Source organism: Sapajus apella, unplaced genomic scaffold (assembly GCF_009761245.1).
Source record: "Sapajus apella isolate SASKATOON/1434 unplaced genomic scaffold, GSC_monkey_1.0 scaffold177, whole genome shotgun sequence".
Classification (NCBI taxonomy): Eukaryota; Metazoa; Chordata; class Mammalia; order Primates; family Cebidae; genus Sapajus; species Sapajus apella.
This window is the reverse complement of record NW_022437117.1, coordinates 1,555,713-1,572,726: the sequence shown is the minus strand read 5'-3', so window position 1 is coordinate 1,572,726 and position 17,014 is coordinate 1,555,713. Positions and strand designations below refer to the sequence as shown.

Below are 17,014 nucleotides of genomic sequence, written 5' to 3'. Positions count from 1 at the left end.
TTTGGGATTTTATTCATTCATGTATCCATTTGTTCATGATTCACTTTTTTGAAGGTCTTTATTGATTTTCTACCACCTCCATATGAATAAAATAGACTAAGTACCTACTTCCAGTCTATCTCATTCATCAGCTAAGGCCAAAAGAAAAACAAATACATGAAAAAAACTATCTCAGATTCTGACTGAGTTCTATGAAAGTAAAGAAATGGGATAATGAGAGACTAGAGGGTGGGTGGAAGGCAGTCAGGTTGAGGAGCAGCAGATAGGATGTGTGAGGTGACCCGAAGGAAAAGAGAAGTGTTTATAAGGATCATGACCCCTTCGCCAGTAAGTATTTAAAGTATGTATTTTCTAAGAATCAGGACGTTTTCTTTTGTAGCTATGGTACGGTTAGGAAATTCAGGAAGCTTAACTTTGATGTATTACTAATATCTGACAAATAGTAGATATTCCTTTTTTTCACTTTGTACTGTACTATCTACTTTATTGCAACTTATTTTTCCCAATCTAGTATCCAACCTAAGAGAATGATTTACTTTTTTTTTTTTTTCCTCATACATAAGGAAACAGGCTGGGTGTAGTGGCTCACACCTATAATCCCATCACTTTAAGAGGCCAAGGTGGGAGGATTGTTCAAAACCACCCTGGCCAACATAGAGAGACCCCCATCTCTACAAAGTAGTTTAAAATTAGACACGCCTGGTGACACAAGCTTGTGTTCCTAGTTACTCTGGAGGCTGAGGCTGCAGAGAGCCGTGGCCATATGGCTGCACTCTTGCCTGGGTGACACAGCAAGACCCTGTCACAAAAAAAAAAAAGAACAATTGCCGCTTTTTCTCCCAGCACTGTTGTCATTTGTGCTGTTAAGTACCATTTTCATGTTAAATCTTGTATGAGTTGGATTTCTTCATAGTTTCTAGTTTCCTTGTGATTAGAATCAGATATATTTTATATCTAACATGTATGTTTAATATATAAATATATTAACATATACTTGTATATTTATGTAATATATTTTATCTGATTCTAGTCACAAGGAAACAATTAAGAATCATTGTTTTATATATATATGTACACACACATACATACATACATATATATATATATATTTTTTTTTTTTTTACTATTTCACTGATTTTTTTTTATTAGGGCAAGTGTATGTTCTGTAACGTATTTCACTTGCAAGCATGAAAGATGAGGTCTCCCTGTCTCTCTACACTGGCGCTCCCGGGATCTGGTCACAATATGCCACCACAGTGGGGGCAAATCACCTTCCTTTTGGACAGGAGTCAAAGCTTCAGTCAGAGGACCACCAGGTGGCATTTCCTCCTCCAGCTGTTTAATCTCTTTCCCAGCTTTCTCCCCGAAGTTTCTTCCCCTTTCTCTCTTGGCAAAGTAATCAGGATACATTGCCTTCTGGGAAGGATGCCAGGCATCCAAGCAGTTTTCTGGAACCTTGTAACACTCCTGTCTCTCATACGAGATACCCCCAGGAGAGTCAGGGAAGATGTATGGCTGTGGATGCTCATGGTACCAGAAATCTTCCTCAGCCTCCCTCAGCAGCTGGGTGGGCTTCATCATATCCTTTTCATTCTTATGTTCTTCAAACCGGGCTCTCATCAAACAAGTGAAGTATCAGTATTTGTCCCTGTGGACACACCACGACTTGAGGTGACTTAGCGCCCGCTTATAAAACCACAACACCTTCTGCTGATGAGTCAGGTAGGCCACCGGTGCAGAGAACACCATGGCGGCACTATACATATATTTTTATATCTAATTCTATATTATAGGGCAGGCTCAGTGGCCCACACCTGTAATCCCAGCACTTTGGGAGGCTGAGGCAGATGGATCACATGAGGTCAGGAGTTCGAGACTAGCCTGGCCAACATGATGAAACCCCATCTCTACTAAAATTACAAAAATTAGCTGGGCATGGTGGCGGGGACCTTAATCCCAAATACTTGGGAGGCTGAGGCAGAAGAATCGCTTGAACCTGGGAGGCAAAGGTTGCAGTGAGCCAGAATCATGCCATTGGACTCCAGCCTGGGAGATAGTGAAACCCCATCTCAAAAAATAATACAATTTTATTTTATATATAATTACATATAATAGAATTTTATATATTATATATATATTCTGCAAAAGTTCTCCATAGATGTAATGCTTTGCTCTCCATTCCAGGTCATCCGTTTGTCCCATCGTTGGTTCAGGTGGTATTCTCTAGATCTCTACATTATAAAGGTACTTATATATGTAATTAAAATATAATCCTAGAGTAAAATTTTTGAGAATGTGAATATCATTCTCTCATAAAATGTTACCCAGTAGTTTTTATAGTTAGTGATGATTCTTACCTGAGCCAATTATTATATTGTGATTCCAAATTCAGGAGATTTTGAAATTAAAAATATTTTCTCAGCCAGGCGCAGTGGCTCAGGCCTATAATCTCAGCACTTTGGTAGGCCAAGGCGGGCAGATTACCTGAGGTCAGGAGTTTGAAACCAGGCTGACCAACATGGAGAAACCCCATCTCTATTAAAAATACGAAATAATTTCACTGCGTGAAGTTATTAAAAAAAAATACAAAATTAGTTGAGCATAGTGGCATATGCCTGTAATCCAAGCTACTTTGGAGGCTGAGGCAGGAGAATCGCTTGAACCTGGGAGGCGAAGGTTGCGGTGAGCTGAGATTGCGCCTTTGCACCCCAGCCTGGGCAACAAGAGCAAAACTCCGTCTCAAAAAATAAAAATAATCACTGGGCGCGGTGGCTCACTCCTGTAATCCTAGCACTTTGGGAGGCCAAGGTGGGTGGATCACCTGAGGTCAGAAGTTCAAGACTAGCCTGGCCATCATGGTGAAACCCCATCTTTTTATTAAAAAAAAAAAAATTTTTTTAAAATAATAATAATAATAATAATAATAATCTTTTCTCACCCACAGGAATGATTGCTCTATTATAACCTGTGGCTAGTTTATTGAAGTAGAAAATCATTAAACTTAGATTCAGATGGGCTGATCTATAATAGAGCTGTAAGCTTTAAATTATTATTATCCTCCAAGCTAAGAAACAGGGGACTAAAGAGGACTTCAGTGGGTGTCATTGGCACGCTAGGCCAGTGAAACCTAAACCTGATCAATCTACAAGGTATGGAAGGGGTATTCACATTTCACTGGGTTTGAGCTCTACAGAGGCAGGACTGACCAAAGGGAGCTTACCTTATACACTACCTTTGTTCACAGCTCAATGGATTTTGTGACAGCCCTGGCTAAACTCCAAGAGGCATCTAGCTGTCCCATCTGTCTGGAGTACTTGAAAGACCCAGTGACCATCAACTGTGGGGACAACTTCTGTCGCTCCTGCCTCAGTGTATCCTGGAAGGATCTAGATGATACTTTTCCCTGTCCTGTTTGCCGTTTTTGCTTTCCATACAAGAGCTTCAGGAAGAACCCCCAGCTCCGTAATTTCACTGAAATTGCTGAACAACTCCAGATTAGGAGGAGCAAGAGAAAGAGGCAGAAAGAGAATGCCGTGTGTGAAAAGCACAATCAGTTTCTGACCCTCTTCTGTGTGAAGGATCTAGAGATCTTATGTATACAGTGCAGTTTCTCCACTAAACACCGGAAGCACTACATTTGCCCTATTAAGAAAGCTGCCCCTTATCACAGAGAAATTCTAGAAGGTAGCCTTGAGCCCTTGAAAAATAATATAAAACGAGTTGAAAAAGTGATAATTCTCCAAGGCAGCAAGTCAGTGGACCTGAAAAAGAAGGTAGAATATAAGAGGGAAGAAATAAATTCTGAGTTTGAGCAAATTAGATTGTTTTTACAGAATGAGCAAGAGGCTATTCTTCGGCAGATACAAGATGAAGAGATGGACATTTTAGCAAAACTAAATGAAAACCTTGTAAAATTTTCAGATTATGTTTCTACATTAAAACATCTACTGAGGGAGGTAGAGGGCAAGTCTGTGCAGTCAAACCTGGAATTACTGACACATGTTAAAAATTTTCAGATTATGTTTCTACATTAAAACATCTACTGAGGGAGGTAGAGGGCAAGTCTGTGCAGTCAAACCTGGAATTACTGACACATGTTAAGAGTATACACAACAGGTATCAAAGCCTAAAACGCCCTGAACTCTTTTCATTTAGATTAACAAAATATGGCTTCAGTCTTCCTCCTCAGTATTCTGGCTTGGACAGAATTATCAAGCCATTTCAAGTAGATATGATTCTAGATCTTGACACAGCACATCCTCAACTTATTGTCTCTGAGGATAGAAAAGCTGTGCGATATGGAAGAACAAAACCAAACATTTGTTACAACCCAAGGAGATTTTATACCTGCCCTGCTGTCCTGGGCTCTCAGAGATTTTGTTCTGGCCGACATTACTGGGAGGTAGAAGTGGGAAACAAGCCTAAATGGATACTGGGTGTGTGTCAAGACTGTCTTCTTGGGAACTGGCAGGATCAGCCATCAGTTCTGGCTGGATTCTGGGCAATTGGGCGATATATGAAGAGTGGTTATGTTGTGTCAGGTCCTAAGACAACCCGGCTTCTGCCAGTAGTAAATCCCAGTAAGATTGGTATTTTTCTGGACTATGAATTGGGTGATCTTTCGTTTTATAATATGAATGACAGGTCTGTTCTCTATACTTTTAATGATTCTTTCACAGAAGCTGTTTGGCCTTATTTCTACACTGGAACAGATTCCAAACCTCTTAAAATCTGTTCAGTATCAGATTCTGAAGGATAAAGAACTGGTAAATCAGTCTGTTTCAGTTTTTGTGGGTAACTTAGCCAGTAAATTTAGTCTCATTTCTGGAATCTTTAAGTTTTACCACTGAAAACCAGAGTAGATTTTTCTCCTAAATTTTTGGCAACCGTAAAAACATGTTCATTGGGGGAGGGGGTTTAAATTAAAAAAAAAAAAGAAATTTAAAAAGAAAAAAGGCGGCTGGGCGGTGGCTCAAGCCTGTAATCCCAGCACTTTGGGAGGCCGAGGCGGGTGGATCACGAGGTCAAGAGATCGAGACCATCCTGGTCAACATGGTGAAATCCCGTCTCTATTAAAAATACAAAAAAAAATTAGCTGGGCATGGTGGCGCGTGCCTGTAATCCCAGCTACTCAGGAGGCTGGGGCAGGAGAATTGCCTGAACCCAGGAGGCGGAGGTTGCGGTGAGCCGAGATCACGCCATTTCACTCCACCCTGGGTAACATGAGTGAAACTCTGTCTCAAAAAGAAAAAAAAGAAAGAAAGAAAAAAGGCCAGGTGCAGTGGCTCACACCTGTAATCCCAACACTTTGGGAGGCCAAGGCAGGTGGATCACAAGGTTAAGAGTTCAAGACCAGCCTGACAAACATGGTGAAACCCCATCTCTAAAAAAATTTTTTAAAAAGTTCATAATGCCACATTCATATATGTTATGAATATCAATTGTCAAGTGCTTTGATTTCTAAGATAAAATATTTGAGAATTATATTACCTTAACATGTCCAATAAAATGTTTCAAATTGCCTATATTTTTTTAGTTAAGCCAATTTAAAGTTGTATACATTATTTAAATATATTTGCCACATACCTTTCTTTTTAGTTGATTCTTCTGTTTACCCCCATATTTCTCATCAATTCTTTTCTGTTCTTTCATGTGTGTCAGTTGAAACAATTGACTTATTTTTGTGGATAGTGAGGATTTCACTTTGTTTAAATCATTTCCCCACATATACTTACCTATCCACAATCCATAGTTAATCTCTAACAGCTCTTTTCTTCTTTCTGTATATCGCCTCCACTAGCCCAGTACAGCTGCCAGCCTTCCAGTCACTACCATGCTAGGAATTGACCTCTGTTCTTGGATTCTTTCTTGGCTTAAGTCTCTGCTTTCCTCTTTATCTTTTCATTTTGGGATGTCATCAACCCAAATGTTGCAGCGATGTAAAGTTTGGCAGACTACAAGTTTGCAAATGACTTCACCCATATTTAGGTGACAGTTAAAGAGAATGTTTGGAATCATTTTAATTTTTAGGCCATGATGGTTTTGATAAGTCTGATATCAGTCTGATTCTTGATGCTCGGATACCACCGTTTTTCATAATCTAGATCTTGGCACAGCACATCCTCAACTTATTGTCTCTGCGGATAGAAAAGCTGTGTGATACGGAAGAACAAAACCAAACATTTGTTATGACCCAAGGAGATATTATGCCTGCCCTGCTGTCCTGGGCTCTCAGAGATTTTGTTCTGGCCGACATTACTGGGAGGTAAAGGTGGGAAACAAGGCTAAATGGATATTGGGTGTGTGTCAAGACTGTCTTCTTAGGAACTGGAAGGATCAGCCATCAGTACTTGGATTCTGGGCAGTTGGGTGATAATATGAAGAGTAGCCCTAGTGTTTGAACTTTGTTTTACTGAGTAATTAAGCTTAGTTGTGCCGGGCACGGTGGCTCACACCTGTAATCCTAGCACTTTGGGAGGCCGAGGTGGGTGGATCACCTGAGGTCAGGAGTTCAAGACCAGCCTGGCCATCATGGTGAAACCCCATCTTTTTTTTTAAAAAAAAAAGCTTAATTTAGTTTCCCTTATCCAAAATGCTTGGAATCAAAAGTGTTCAGCTTTCCAGTTTTTTGGGGGGATTTTGGAATATTTGCTTATGCACAATGAGATATTTTAGGATGGGATGTAGTTGAAACAAAAAATTCAATTTATATATGCCTTATACACATAATAATAAATACATATACATATAATTAAATAATTATACACATAATAAACAATTAAAAAGAGAAATGTAAATTAAAGATAATTTTACCTATGTGGGTTATTTTTCTTAATTATCCTGATGCTTTCTATTTTTTTTTTTTTTTTTTTCTTCTTGAGATGGAGTTTCGCTCTTCTTACCCAGGCTGGAGTGCAATGGCGCGATCTCGGCTCACCGCAACCTCCGCCTCCTGGGTTCAAGCAATTCTCCTGCCTCAGCCTCCCGAGTAGCTGGGACTACAGGCGTGCGCCACCATGCCCAGCTAATTTTTGTATTTTAGTAGAGACGGGGTTTCACCATGTTGACCAGGATGGTCTCGATCTCTTGACCTCGTGATCCACCCGTCTCGGCCTCCCAAAGTGCTGGGATTACAAGCGTGAGCCACCATGCCCGGCCTACTTATCCTGATGCTTTCATGTGTGATACATATGTCAACACTCCTAAAATTGTGCACATCAATTTGCACTTTATTTTGTGTCTATTATATCTCAGTAAAGCTGTTTAAAAATGTCCGGAAAGAGGGCAGGAAGAATAAAAATAAAAATGTCTGGGAAATTTTACTAGATTAAAGAAGGCTAAATCAAAATGACAATAAACATAAATTGACATCTGAATTTTAAAAACAAATTATAGATCGATGATTTTAAATTACTATATTTTTAAATTTTAATAACGATATGTGGTTATATAAAAGACCTTATGGCCGGGCGCGGTGGCTCAAGCCTGTATTCCCAGCACTGTGGGAGGCCAAGGCGGGTGAATCACGAGGCCAAGAGATCGAGACCATCCTGGCCAACATGGTGAAACCCCGTCTCTACTAAAAATACAAAAAATTAGCTGGGCATGGTGGCGCGTGCCTGTAATCCCAGCGACTCAGGAGGCTGGGGCAGGAGAATTGCCTGAACCCGGGAGGCGGAGGTTGCGGTGAGCCGAGATCGCGCCATTGCACTCCAGCCTGGGCAACAAGAGCGAAACTCCGTCTCAAAAAAAAAAAAAAAAAGACCTTATTTGGGGCCATTAATGTATGAGGAGGAAAGTTCCGGAAATGTACTTTCAAATGCTTTAACAAAACAAATGAACAGGAAAGCAATGGATATACAGAGAGAAATATTTTATCTTGTGACAAAGTTTTTTCTTTGGCTATGACAACCAAAACTACAGGCAACAAAAACAAAAAGAAACAAGACCATATCAGACTAAAAATCTGCACAGAAAAGGAAGTAGTCAGCAAAATGAAAAAGCAAAATGTGGACTGGGAGAGACATTTGCAAACCAAACACATGATAACAAGTTAATATTCAAATGTATAAGAGTATTTATTCAGCCTTTGTAAAGAAGCAGATCCTCTTTCTAACCCCGGCCCCCGACCCTACAGCTGCCAAGATGTTGATGCCTGAGAAGAACCGGATTGCCATTTATGAATTCCTTTTTTTTTTCCCCCCGAGAGACAGAATCTTGCTCTGTTGCCCCAGTTGGAGTGCTGAGACACAACCTCTGCTTACTGCAGCCTCTGCCTTCGGGTTCAAGCAATTCTCCTACCTCAGCCTCCAGAGTAGCTGGGATTACAGGTGCACACCACCACACCCAGCTAATTTTTGTATTTTTAGTACAGATGGGGTTTCACCATGTTAGCCAGGCTGGTCTCGAACTCCTGACCTCATGATCCACCACTTTGGCCTCCCAAAGTGCTAGAATTACAGGTGTGAGCCACCGCACCCGGCCATAAACTCCTTTTTAAGGAAGGAGTCGTGTTGGACAAGAAGGATGTCCACATGCCTAAGCACCCAGAGCTGTAGGACAAGAATGTGCCCAATCTTCACGTCATGAAGGCCATTCAGTCTCTCAAGTTCCATGCTACGTGAAGGAACAGTTTGCCTGGAGACATTTTTACTAATACCTTCCCAAAGAGGGAAGATAGCTCCATGATTACATCCAGTATTTCCATAATTACCTGCAGATTGGGCCTGACACTCTACACTGCAGCCATACAGAGACTGACAGGCCTTGGCCTAAAGATCTGGAGGGTGAGCCACTTGCAAGACTCACAAGAGGGGAAGCCGACAAGAAAGCTGAGGCTGGGGCTGGGTCAGCAACCCAATTCCAGTTTAGAGGCAGATTTGGTGGTGCTGGTCAGCCACCTCAGTAAAATTGGAGAGGATTATTTTTCTTTGAATAAACTTATGGCCAAAGAAAAGGAGATCCTGTCATTTGTGACAACATAGATGGACCTGGAGGATATTATGCTGAATGAATAAGCCAGACACAGAAATAAAACTATTGCATGATCTCACATATATGAGAAATCTAACAAGATTGAATACATAGAAACGGGGGTAGAATGGTGGTTACCAGGGGCTGGGAGGGAGGGGAGAGGGGAGATGTTGGTCAGACGGCACAAAGTTACCATTATGCATGATGTACAAGTCTAGCTAGTCTCCTTCACCCAGATGATCACTACTTAGACCAAGCTTGTCCAACCTGCAGCCTACAGGCTGCATGTAACCCAAACAGCTTTGAGTGCAGCCCAACATAAATTCGTAAACTTTCTTAAAACATTACTTTTTTGCTTTTTTTTTTGAAACGGAGTCTTGCACTGTCACCCAGGCTGGAGTGCAGTGGCACGATCTTGGCTCACTGCAACCTCTGCCTCCCAGGTTCAAGCGTTTCTCCTACCTCAGCCTCATGAGTAGCTGCGATTACAGGTGCGTGCCACCATGCCCAGCTAATTTTCTTTCTTTTTTTTTTTTGTATTTTTAGTAGAGGCGGGGTTTCACCATGTTGGTCAGGCTGGTCTCAAACTCCTGACATCATGATCCACCTGCCTCGGCCTCCTGAAGAGCTAGGATTACAAGCATGAACCACCACGCCCAGCCCGCATTTTCTTTTTTAAGGTCATCAGCTATTTGTTAGTGTTAATGTAGTTTATGTGTGGCCCAAGACAATTCTTCCAGTGTGGCCCAGGGAAGCCAAAAGACTGGATATCCCTGACTTAGACTGAGGCCTTAGCTTGATCTTAGCCACTTCCCCAGGAAGCCTTCACTGGCGGGGTCACACTAGGGAAGGTGAACCTGTCACCTGCTCCTGTAGTTCACTGTTCTCAGCATCAGAACACCCAGGATTGCGGGGCACAATGGTCCACGCCTATAATCCCAACCTTTGGGAGGCCACAGGACGATCACTTGAGCCCAGGAATTTGAGAGATCAGCCTCCACAAAACCATGTAAAACATTAGCCAGGCATGGTGGTTCATGCCTGCAGTCTTAGCTACTCTCAAGGTTGAGGTGGGAAGATAGCTTCAGACTGGGAATTGAAAGAGACTGCAATGAGCCCTAATTGTGGCAGCGCATGGCAGCGCCCAGATGAGGTGATAGAGTGAGACCCTGTCTCAAAAACAAACGCCACACTCAGGACACCTAATAAAATGGCTCTTGCAGTGTCAGTCCTGTGACTAGATTTGTAAACGCCCTCCTCAGTGAAAGCAGAGATTGAGGCTATCCAACTGTTTGACCACAGCCTTAGTTAGCATAGTATCTTGTACTGTAAGCGTGTATAGAGTAAAGTAACGAAATTAATGCCGCAGGAAACAGCCCAGGGCACTGAAGAAAGTGCTTGTGTTTTACATGAAAGCTCTTTGACCCTGGAGGGGAAAAGATACAAACTGGGGACACTCAGAGGGAGTGGGAAGACTGGCTGCCTAGCTGGCCCTATTTCATTTCTGTAGGTGAGAAGAGGCATGTCCGGCCCCCTGCTGGCTCCCCTCCCCTGAGGCCCCTCTTCCTATCAAGTTACCTGCATTTTTTTCCCTCCCACTCTTAACGACCACCAGTCCCTCCAGACCCCATTTTCTCTTTTCCTCTCTTCCACATGCAGGGCACCCCAAATCACTCTACTTAGGCAGACTGGAGCTGTAAAAAAAGCAAACTGGATTCAAGTGTTACATGGATTGGAATCCAGACTTCCTGCTTACTTCCTACCGGCGTAACCTGGTTGGGATAGATCATTTAACCCTCTGACTGACAACAATTCAAGGACAAAAGGAAAACACACATCACCTCCCTGCTTTAGGAAGACAGAGGAATAATGTAGAAAGCAAATGGGACGTTTTGGTATTAAATGACACAGATTTCTTTGGACACATAAATTCAAGATCTTCCAAACACTGATTTGCACTTTTTAATCCTTGGGTCTGTTTGTTTTCTAGGCTGCTGATTATACTGAATGTTGTGCATAAAAATGGACAAGAAGTGAACAAGCCTGCCTTGAAAGTCTCTTCCTTATATGTACATTTTATTTATATATAAAACTTAGAGGCTCACGCCTGTAACCCCAGCACTTTGGGAGGCTGAGGCGGGTGGATCACCTGAAGTCTCATTATGTTGCCCAAACTCATGGCCTTAAGGGATTCTTCCTCCTTAGCTTTCCAAAGCACTGAGATTATAGGCCTGACGAAAGTCTTTTCTTTTTTTTTTTTTTTTTTTTTTTTTGAGACGGAGTTTCGCTCTTGTTACCCAGGCTGGAGTGCAATGGCGCGATCTCGGCTCACCGCAACCTCCGCCACCTGGGTTCAGGCAATTCTCCTGCCTCAACCTCCTGAGTAGCTGGGATTACAGGCACGCGCCACCATGCCCAGCTAATGTTTTTTGTATTTTTAGTAGAGACGGGGTTTCACCATGTTGACCGGGATGGTCTCGATCTCTTGACCTCGTGATCCACCCGCCTCGGCCTCCCAAAGTGCTAGGATTACAGGCTTGAGCCACCGCGCCCGGCCCGACGAAAGTCTTTTCTAACCCTTAAAATTCTGTAATTCTCACAAGATATACAAATTAAGTTCCACATTAAAGATTTACATTTGAAAAGCAACTGTTGAGGCTGGGCAAGGTGGCTCAAGTCTGTAATCTCAGCACCTTGGGAGGCCAAGGTGGGCCGATCACCTTAGGTCAGGAGTTCAACACCAGCCTGGCCAATATGGTGAAACCTGGTTTCTACTAAAAAGGCAAAAATTAGCTGAGCATGGTGGCAAAAGCCTGTAATTTCAGCTACTCCAGAGGCTGAGGCAAGAGAATTACTTGAACTCGGGAGATGGAGATTTATCAGTGAGCCTAGATCTCGAAACTGCACTCTGGCCTGGGCAATAGAGCAAAACTTAATGTCAAAAAAAAATTAAATCAAAAAAGCAACTATTGGCCAGGCATAATGGCTCACACCTGTAATCCTAGTAATTTGGGAGGCCACGGTGGGAGAATTACTGGAGCCCAGGAGTTCAAGACCAGCCTGGGCAATATAATGAGACCTCATCTCTATAAAAAATAATAATTTGACCAGGCAAGGTGGCTCACACCTGTAATCTCAACACTTTTGGAGGCTGAGGTGGGTGGATCACCTGAGATCAGGAGTTCGAGACCAGCTTGACTAACATGGTAAAACCCTGTCTCTACTAAACATACAAAAATTAGCCTGTCATAGTGGCAGGCACCTGTAATCCCAGCTACTCAGGAGGCTGAGGCAGAAGAATTGCTTGAACCCAGGAGGTGGAGCTTGCAGTGAGTTGAGATCGTACCATTGCACTTCAGCCTGGGAGACAGAGTGAAACTCCATCTCAGGAAAACAAAAACAGAAATCCTTGCAGAAGTTGCAAGGAATTTTCCCAGAGCCTTACATTTAATGTCAAAATTTTAAAACAGTCTAAATGTTGAGTCATTTAATAAATTATGCTGCAGGGGAGGGAGGGAATGAAAAAAAAATAAAATAAATTATGCTGTTCTTACATGATGCTGTATGATCCTGCTGAGAAAAAGGTACTAAATATCTAGAGTACTAAATATATTCTCTAGAAAAAGGTTTACAATATATCTTTTGAAAATATATACTGCTGCTGAGACTGGAGGATCTCTTGAGCCCAGGAGTTCAAGACCAGCCTGGACAACTTAGTGAGACTGTTGCTATAATTAAAAAAATTAGCTAGAATAGTAGTGCATGCCTGTAGTACCAGCTACTTGGGAGGCTGAAGAGGGAGGATTGCTTGAGCCCAAGAATTTGAGGCTGCAGTGAGCCATGACAGTGTTGTATTTGACCGAGTGTAGAAAGTTATTACCAAGACAAAAGTATGCCAGATTGCAGGGTCATTTATTATGTCAGCAACCACAGAGGACTCACGTCTCTCCAACCTGTGGTGCCAAAAGGAGGGTGCTATGATTTTTTTATACCCGAAAAACCACGTTGGTAGTGGGGGTGAGGGGCGGGGATGGGGATGAAAAGGTTTCGGACATTTCAAGGGCTTGGGGATTCTGTGATTCACCTCCTGGGCGGAGACAAGGGCGGGGGGTCTCCGGACATTCCAAGGTCTAGGGGACTTTTGTCATTCTGTTTGTTACCTCAGTGGTTTACAGAAGTCAAGATATACATTTGTTTACACATCGTCTGGGTGGTGATAGAAGTCACAGATTTTAGCAGTTACTGATAAGAAAAGGTAAGCAGCTTTACATAGTTTTGAAGAACAAACTAGCAGTTCTATTTACAGAGGCCAAGGACAGTAGTTATTGTGAGGAGAATGGGGCAGCCACTTCAACTTATTTAAAAAACAGTTTTGCATTTTATAAAATAGCGTTGCTCAGGTTCTGGCTCTAGGCCAGCACAATATCACAACAGCACCACTGCATCGTAGCCTGGGTGACTGAGTGACACTTCCTCACTAAAAAAATAAAATAGGCAGGGCACAGTGGCTCACGCTTGTAATCCAAGCACTTTGGATACCAAGGCAGGCTGATCACCTGAGGCCGGGAGTTCAAGACCAGCCTGACCAACATGGTGAAACCCTGTCTTTAAAAATAATAATAGGCCGGGCGCGGTGGCTCAAGCCTGTAATCCCAGCACTTTGGGAGGCCGAGGCGGGTGGATCACGAGGTCAAGAGATCGAGACCATCCTGGTCAACATGGTGAAACCCCGTCTCTACTAAACATACAAAAAAAAAATTAGCTGAGCACAGCGGCACGCGCCTGTAGTCCCAGCTACTTAGGAGGCTGAGGCAGGAGAATTGCTTGAACCCAAGAGGCGGAGGTTGCGGTGAGCCGAGATCACTGGGTAAGAAGAGCAAAACTCCATCTCAAGAAGAAAAAAAATAAATAAATAATAATAAAGCGACAGAGGAAGGATTTACAACTGTAAACGTTTTTTTTTTTTAATTTTTTTTTTTAAAGACTGGGTTTCAGCATGTTGGTCAGGCTGGTCTTGAACTCCCGACCTCAGATTATCCGCCCACCTTGGCCTCCAAAGTGCTTGGATTACAGTCGTGAGCCACCACACCCAGCCAACCGTAAACTTTCTTAAGCAAATGCTCTTAAGAAGAAGAGAGGCCAGAGGCCTGTAGTCAGGTTTTCCCTAGATACAACAAATTTATTTAACATCTTTGAGCTTTTTCAGACAGAAATTTAAACCCACCCAGCCAGGGCTGGTTTGTCCCAGGGACAAGGCCTGAGGCTGCTAGAAGCCATGTTAAACTTTGATCTAGTCTTTTTTTTTTTTTTTTTTTTTTTTTTCTTTTTGAGACAGAATTTAGCTCTGTTGCCCAGGCTGGAGTGCAGTGATGCAGTCTCAGCTCACTGCAACCTCTGCCTCCCGGGTTCAAGCGATTTTTCTGCCTCACCTCCTGAGTAGCTGGGATTATAGGCACCTGCCACACAGCCGGCTAATTTTTTGTATTTTTAGTAGAGACAGGGTTTCACCATGTTGGCCAGACTGGTCTCAAACTCCTGACTTCGTATTCCGCCCATCTCAGCCTCCCGAAGTGCTGGTATTACAAGCATGAGCCACTGAGCCCAGCCTGATCTAGTCTCTTATAGCAGCAGTTTTAATGGAGTGTTCCTGAAGAGAGTTTTTGCAATTGTCAGCATGTAAAGAAGACTGTCTCGACTGGGTGCGGTGGCTCACGCCTATAATCCTAGCACTTTGGGAGGCCAAGGCAGGTGGACTTGAAGTCAGGAGTATGAGTTCAGCCTGGCCAACATGAAGAAACCCCATCTCTACTAAAAATACAAAAATTAGCCGGGCATGGTGGCTCATGCCTGTAGTCCAAGCCACATGGGAGGCTGAGTCGGGAGAATTACTTGAAACCAGGAGGCAGAGGTTGCAATGAGTCAAGATTGCACCACTGCACTCCAGCCCAGATGACAGAGCAACACTGGATCTCAAAAAAAAAAAAGAAGAAGAAGAAGAATGTCTCAATATAGACACTTGAGAATATGATTACAATCATCCTTCAGTATCTGCAGAGGATTGGTTCCAGGACTCCCTTAGATAACAGAATCCAGACAGATTCTCAAATCCCTTACAGTTTGCCTCAATATGGGTGGGTTCTGCCTCAGCTGTTGGAAAATATTCCATCAGTGATTGGTTGAATCCTGGGATGCAGACTTTGATTTACAGATGGTGTAGAAAAAAGAAAAGAAAAGAACCTGGGATGCAGAACTTGGCAGATACTGAGGGCTCACTGTATTTTGAGGTGATAGTATTATGATTACCTATTTTGTATGTTTAGATATTTTTATACTACCATGTTTGTGTAACAATATAGATATTAATTCCATATAGTCCATATATTTACATATATTCTTTCTTCCTGTACTTCTTTTTTTTAATGATAAGAAATGTCAAAGGCAGGCATTGTGGCTCATGCCTGTAATCCCAGAGTATGGGAGGCTGAGGCAGGAGGTTCACTTGAAACCAGGAGTTTGAGACCAGCCTGGGCAGTATGGTGAGAGCCCTGTCTCTACAAAGAATGAAAAAATAACCTGGTGTGGTGGTGCACACCTGTATTCCCAGCTACTTGGGTGGCTGAGGCAGGAGGGCCACTTGAGCCCAGGAGGTCGAGACTGCAGTGAGCTATGATCGCACCACTGCACTCCAGCCTGGGCAACAGAGTGAAGTACTGTCTATAAAACCAAGTACATAAATACATTTTTTAGAAAGGAAATTTAAAACATATACACAAGTAAAAAGAATAGCAAAGTCCTCTTGAATCACTTATTTTCAACAGTCATGAACATGTGGCCAGTCTTGTTTTATCTGCCCATGCTGGTCCTAACCTCCTACACTTAGACTCTTTCAAAGCTAATCATATCATTTGAAGACATAGTATCATTTGATCCAAGATACTTCAGCACATATCTTTAAAGGATAAAGAGTCTTTTCTTTTTTCTTATTTATTTATTTATTGAGTCTCTGTAGAGACTGTCAAAAATTGACAATGCCGACTGTATTTCAAGTCCTCATGGCGGGGTATTGGGAAAAGTTTTCAATTAGCAATAACCGCACTTCGGATAAACCTCATTGGCGATGATACTGCCACTGCGCAAAGCTAGGAATAAAGAGCCTTTCTAAAAACAACAGTTGGCGGGTGAGGTGGCTCACGCCTATAATCCCGGCACTTCAGGAGGCCGAGGTGGGCGGATCACCCGAGGTTGGGAGCTTGAGACCAGCCTGACAAACATGGAGAAACCCCGTCTCTAATAAAAATGCAAAAAAATTAGCCAGGTATGGTGGCGCATGTCTGTAATCCCAGCTATTTGGGAGGCTGAGACAGAAGAATCACTTGAACCCGGGAGGCAGAGGTAGCTGTGAGCCTAGATCACTTCACCACACTCCAGCCTGGGCAACAAGAGCGAAACTCCGTCTAAAAATAATAATGATAGCCGGGCACGGTGGCGCATGCCTGTAGGCCCAGCTATTCGGGAGGCTGAGGCTGGAGGATCTCTTGGGTCCAGGAGTTCTCGGCTGTAGTGCGCCATGCTGATCGGGTGTCCGCGCTAAGTTCGGCATCAATATGGTGACCTCCCGGGAGCGGGGGACCACCAGCTTGCCTAAGGAGGGGTGAACCGGCCCAGGTCGGAAACGGAGCAGGTCAGAACTCCCGTGCTGATCAGTAGTGGGATTGCGGCTGTGAATAGCCACTGCACTCCAGCCTGGGCAACATAGCAAGATCCTGTCTCTTAAAAAAAAAAAAAATAGGCCGGGCGCGGTGGCTCAAGCCTGTAATCCCAGCACTTTGGGAGGCCGAGGCGGGTGGATCACGAGGTCAAGAGATCGAGACCATCCTGGTCAACATGGTGGAACCCCGTCTCTACTAAAAATACAAAAAATTAGCTGGGCATGGTGGTGCGTGCCTGTAATCCCAGCTACTCAGGAGGCTGAGGCAGGAGAATTGCCTGAACCCAGGAGGCGGAGGTTGCGGTGAGCCGAGATCGCGCCATTGCACTCCAG

At 43.2% G+C, this 17,014-nt stretch overlaps 1 protein-coding gene, 1 non-coding gene and 1 pseudogene across 3 annotated transcripts; 1 reads left to right on the top strand and 2 right to left on the bottom strand.

Annotated features, from left to right (window-relative positions):
- Positions 1-1,108: 1,108 nt before the first annotated feature.
- Positions 1,109-1,749, bottom strand: LOC116542992 (annotated as a pseudogene). The gene has a single exon (XR_004265433.1). The product of XR_004265433.1 is annotated as an NADH dehydrogenase [ubiquinone] 1 beta subcomplex subunit 9-like (transcript).
- Positions 1,750-3,248: 1,499 nt separating this feature from the next.
- Positions 3,249-4,951, top strand: TRIM60 (tripartite motif containing 60). Its single transcript, XM_032268281.1, has 2 exons — positions 3,249-3,956; positions 4,052-4,951. Exons 1-2 carry the CDS (start codon positions 3,249-3,251, stop codon positions 4,757-4,759), a joined length of 1,416 nt encoding a protein of 471 aa, XP_032124172.1. The 3' UTR covers positions 4,760-4,951.
- Positions 4,952-15,973: 11,022 nt separating this feature from the next.
- Positions 15,974-16,114, bottom strand: LOC116542998. The gene has a single exon (XR_004265436.1). It is a non-coding gene; the product is annotated as a U4 spliceosomal RNA (small nuclear RNA).
- Positions 16,115-17,014: the final 900 nt, after the last annotated feature.

Excerpts from the sequence above, each read along its gene's own strand:
- TRIM60 (XM_032268281.1), top strand. The coding sequence starts at position 3,249 with ATGGATTTTGTGACAGCCCTGGCTAAACTCCAAGAGGCATCTAGCTGT. Across the intron at positions 3,957-4,051 it reads TAAAACATCTACTGAGGGAG|GTAGAGGGCAAGTCTGTGCA; the intron begins GTAGAGGGCAAG and ends CTACTGAGGGAG.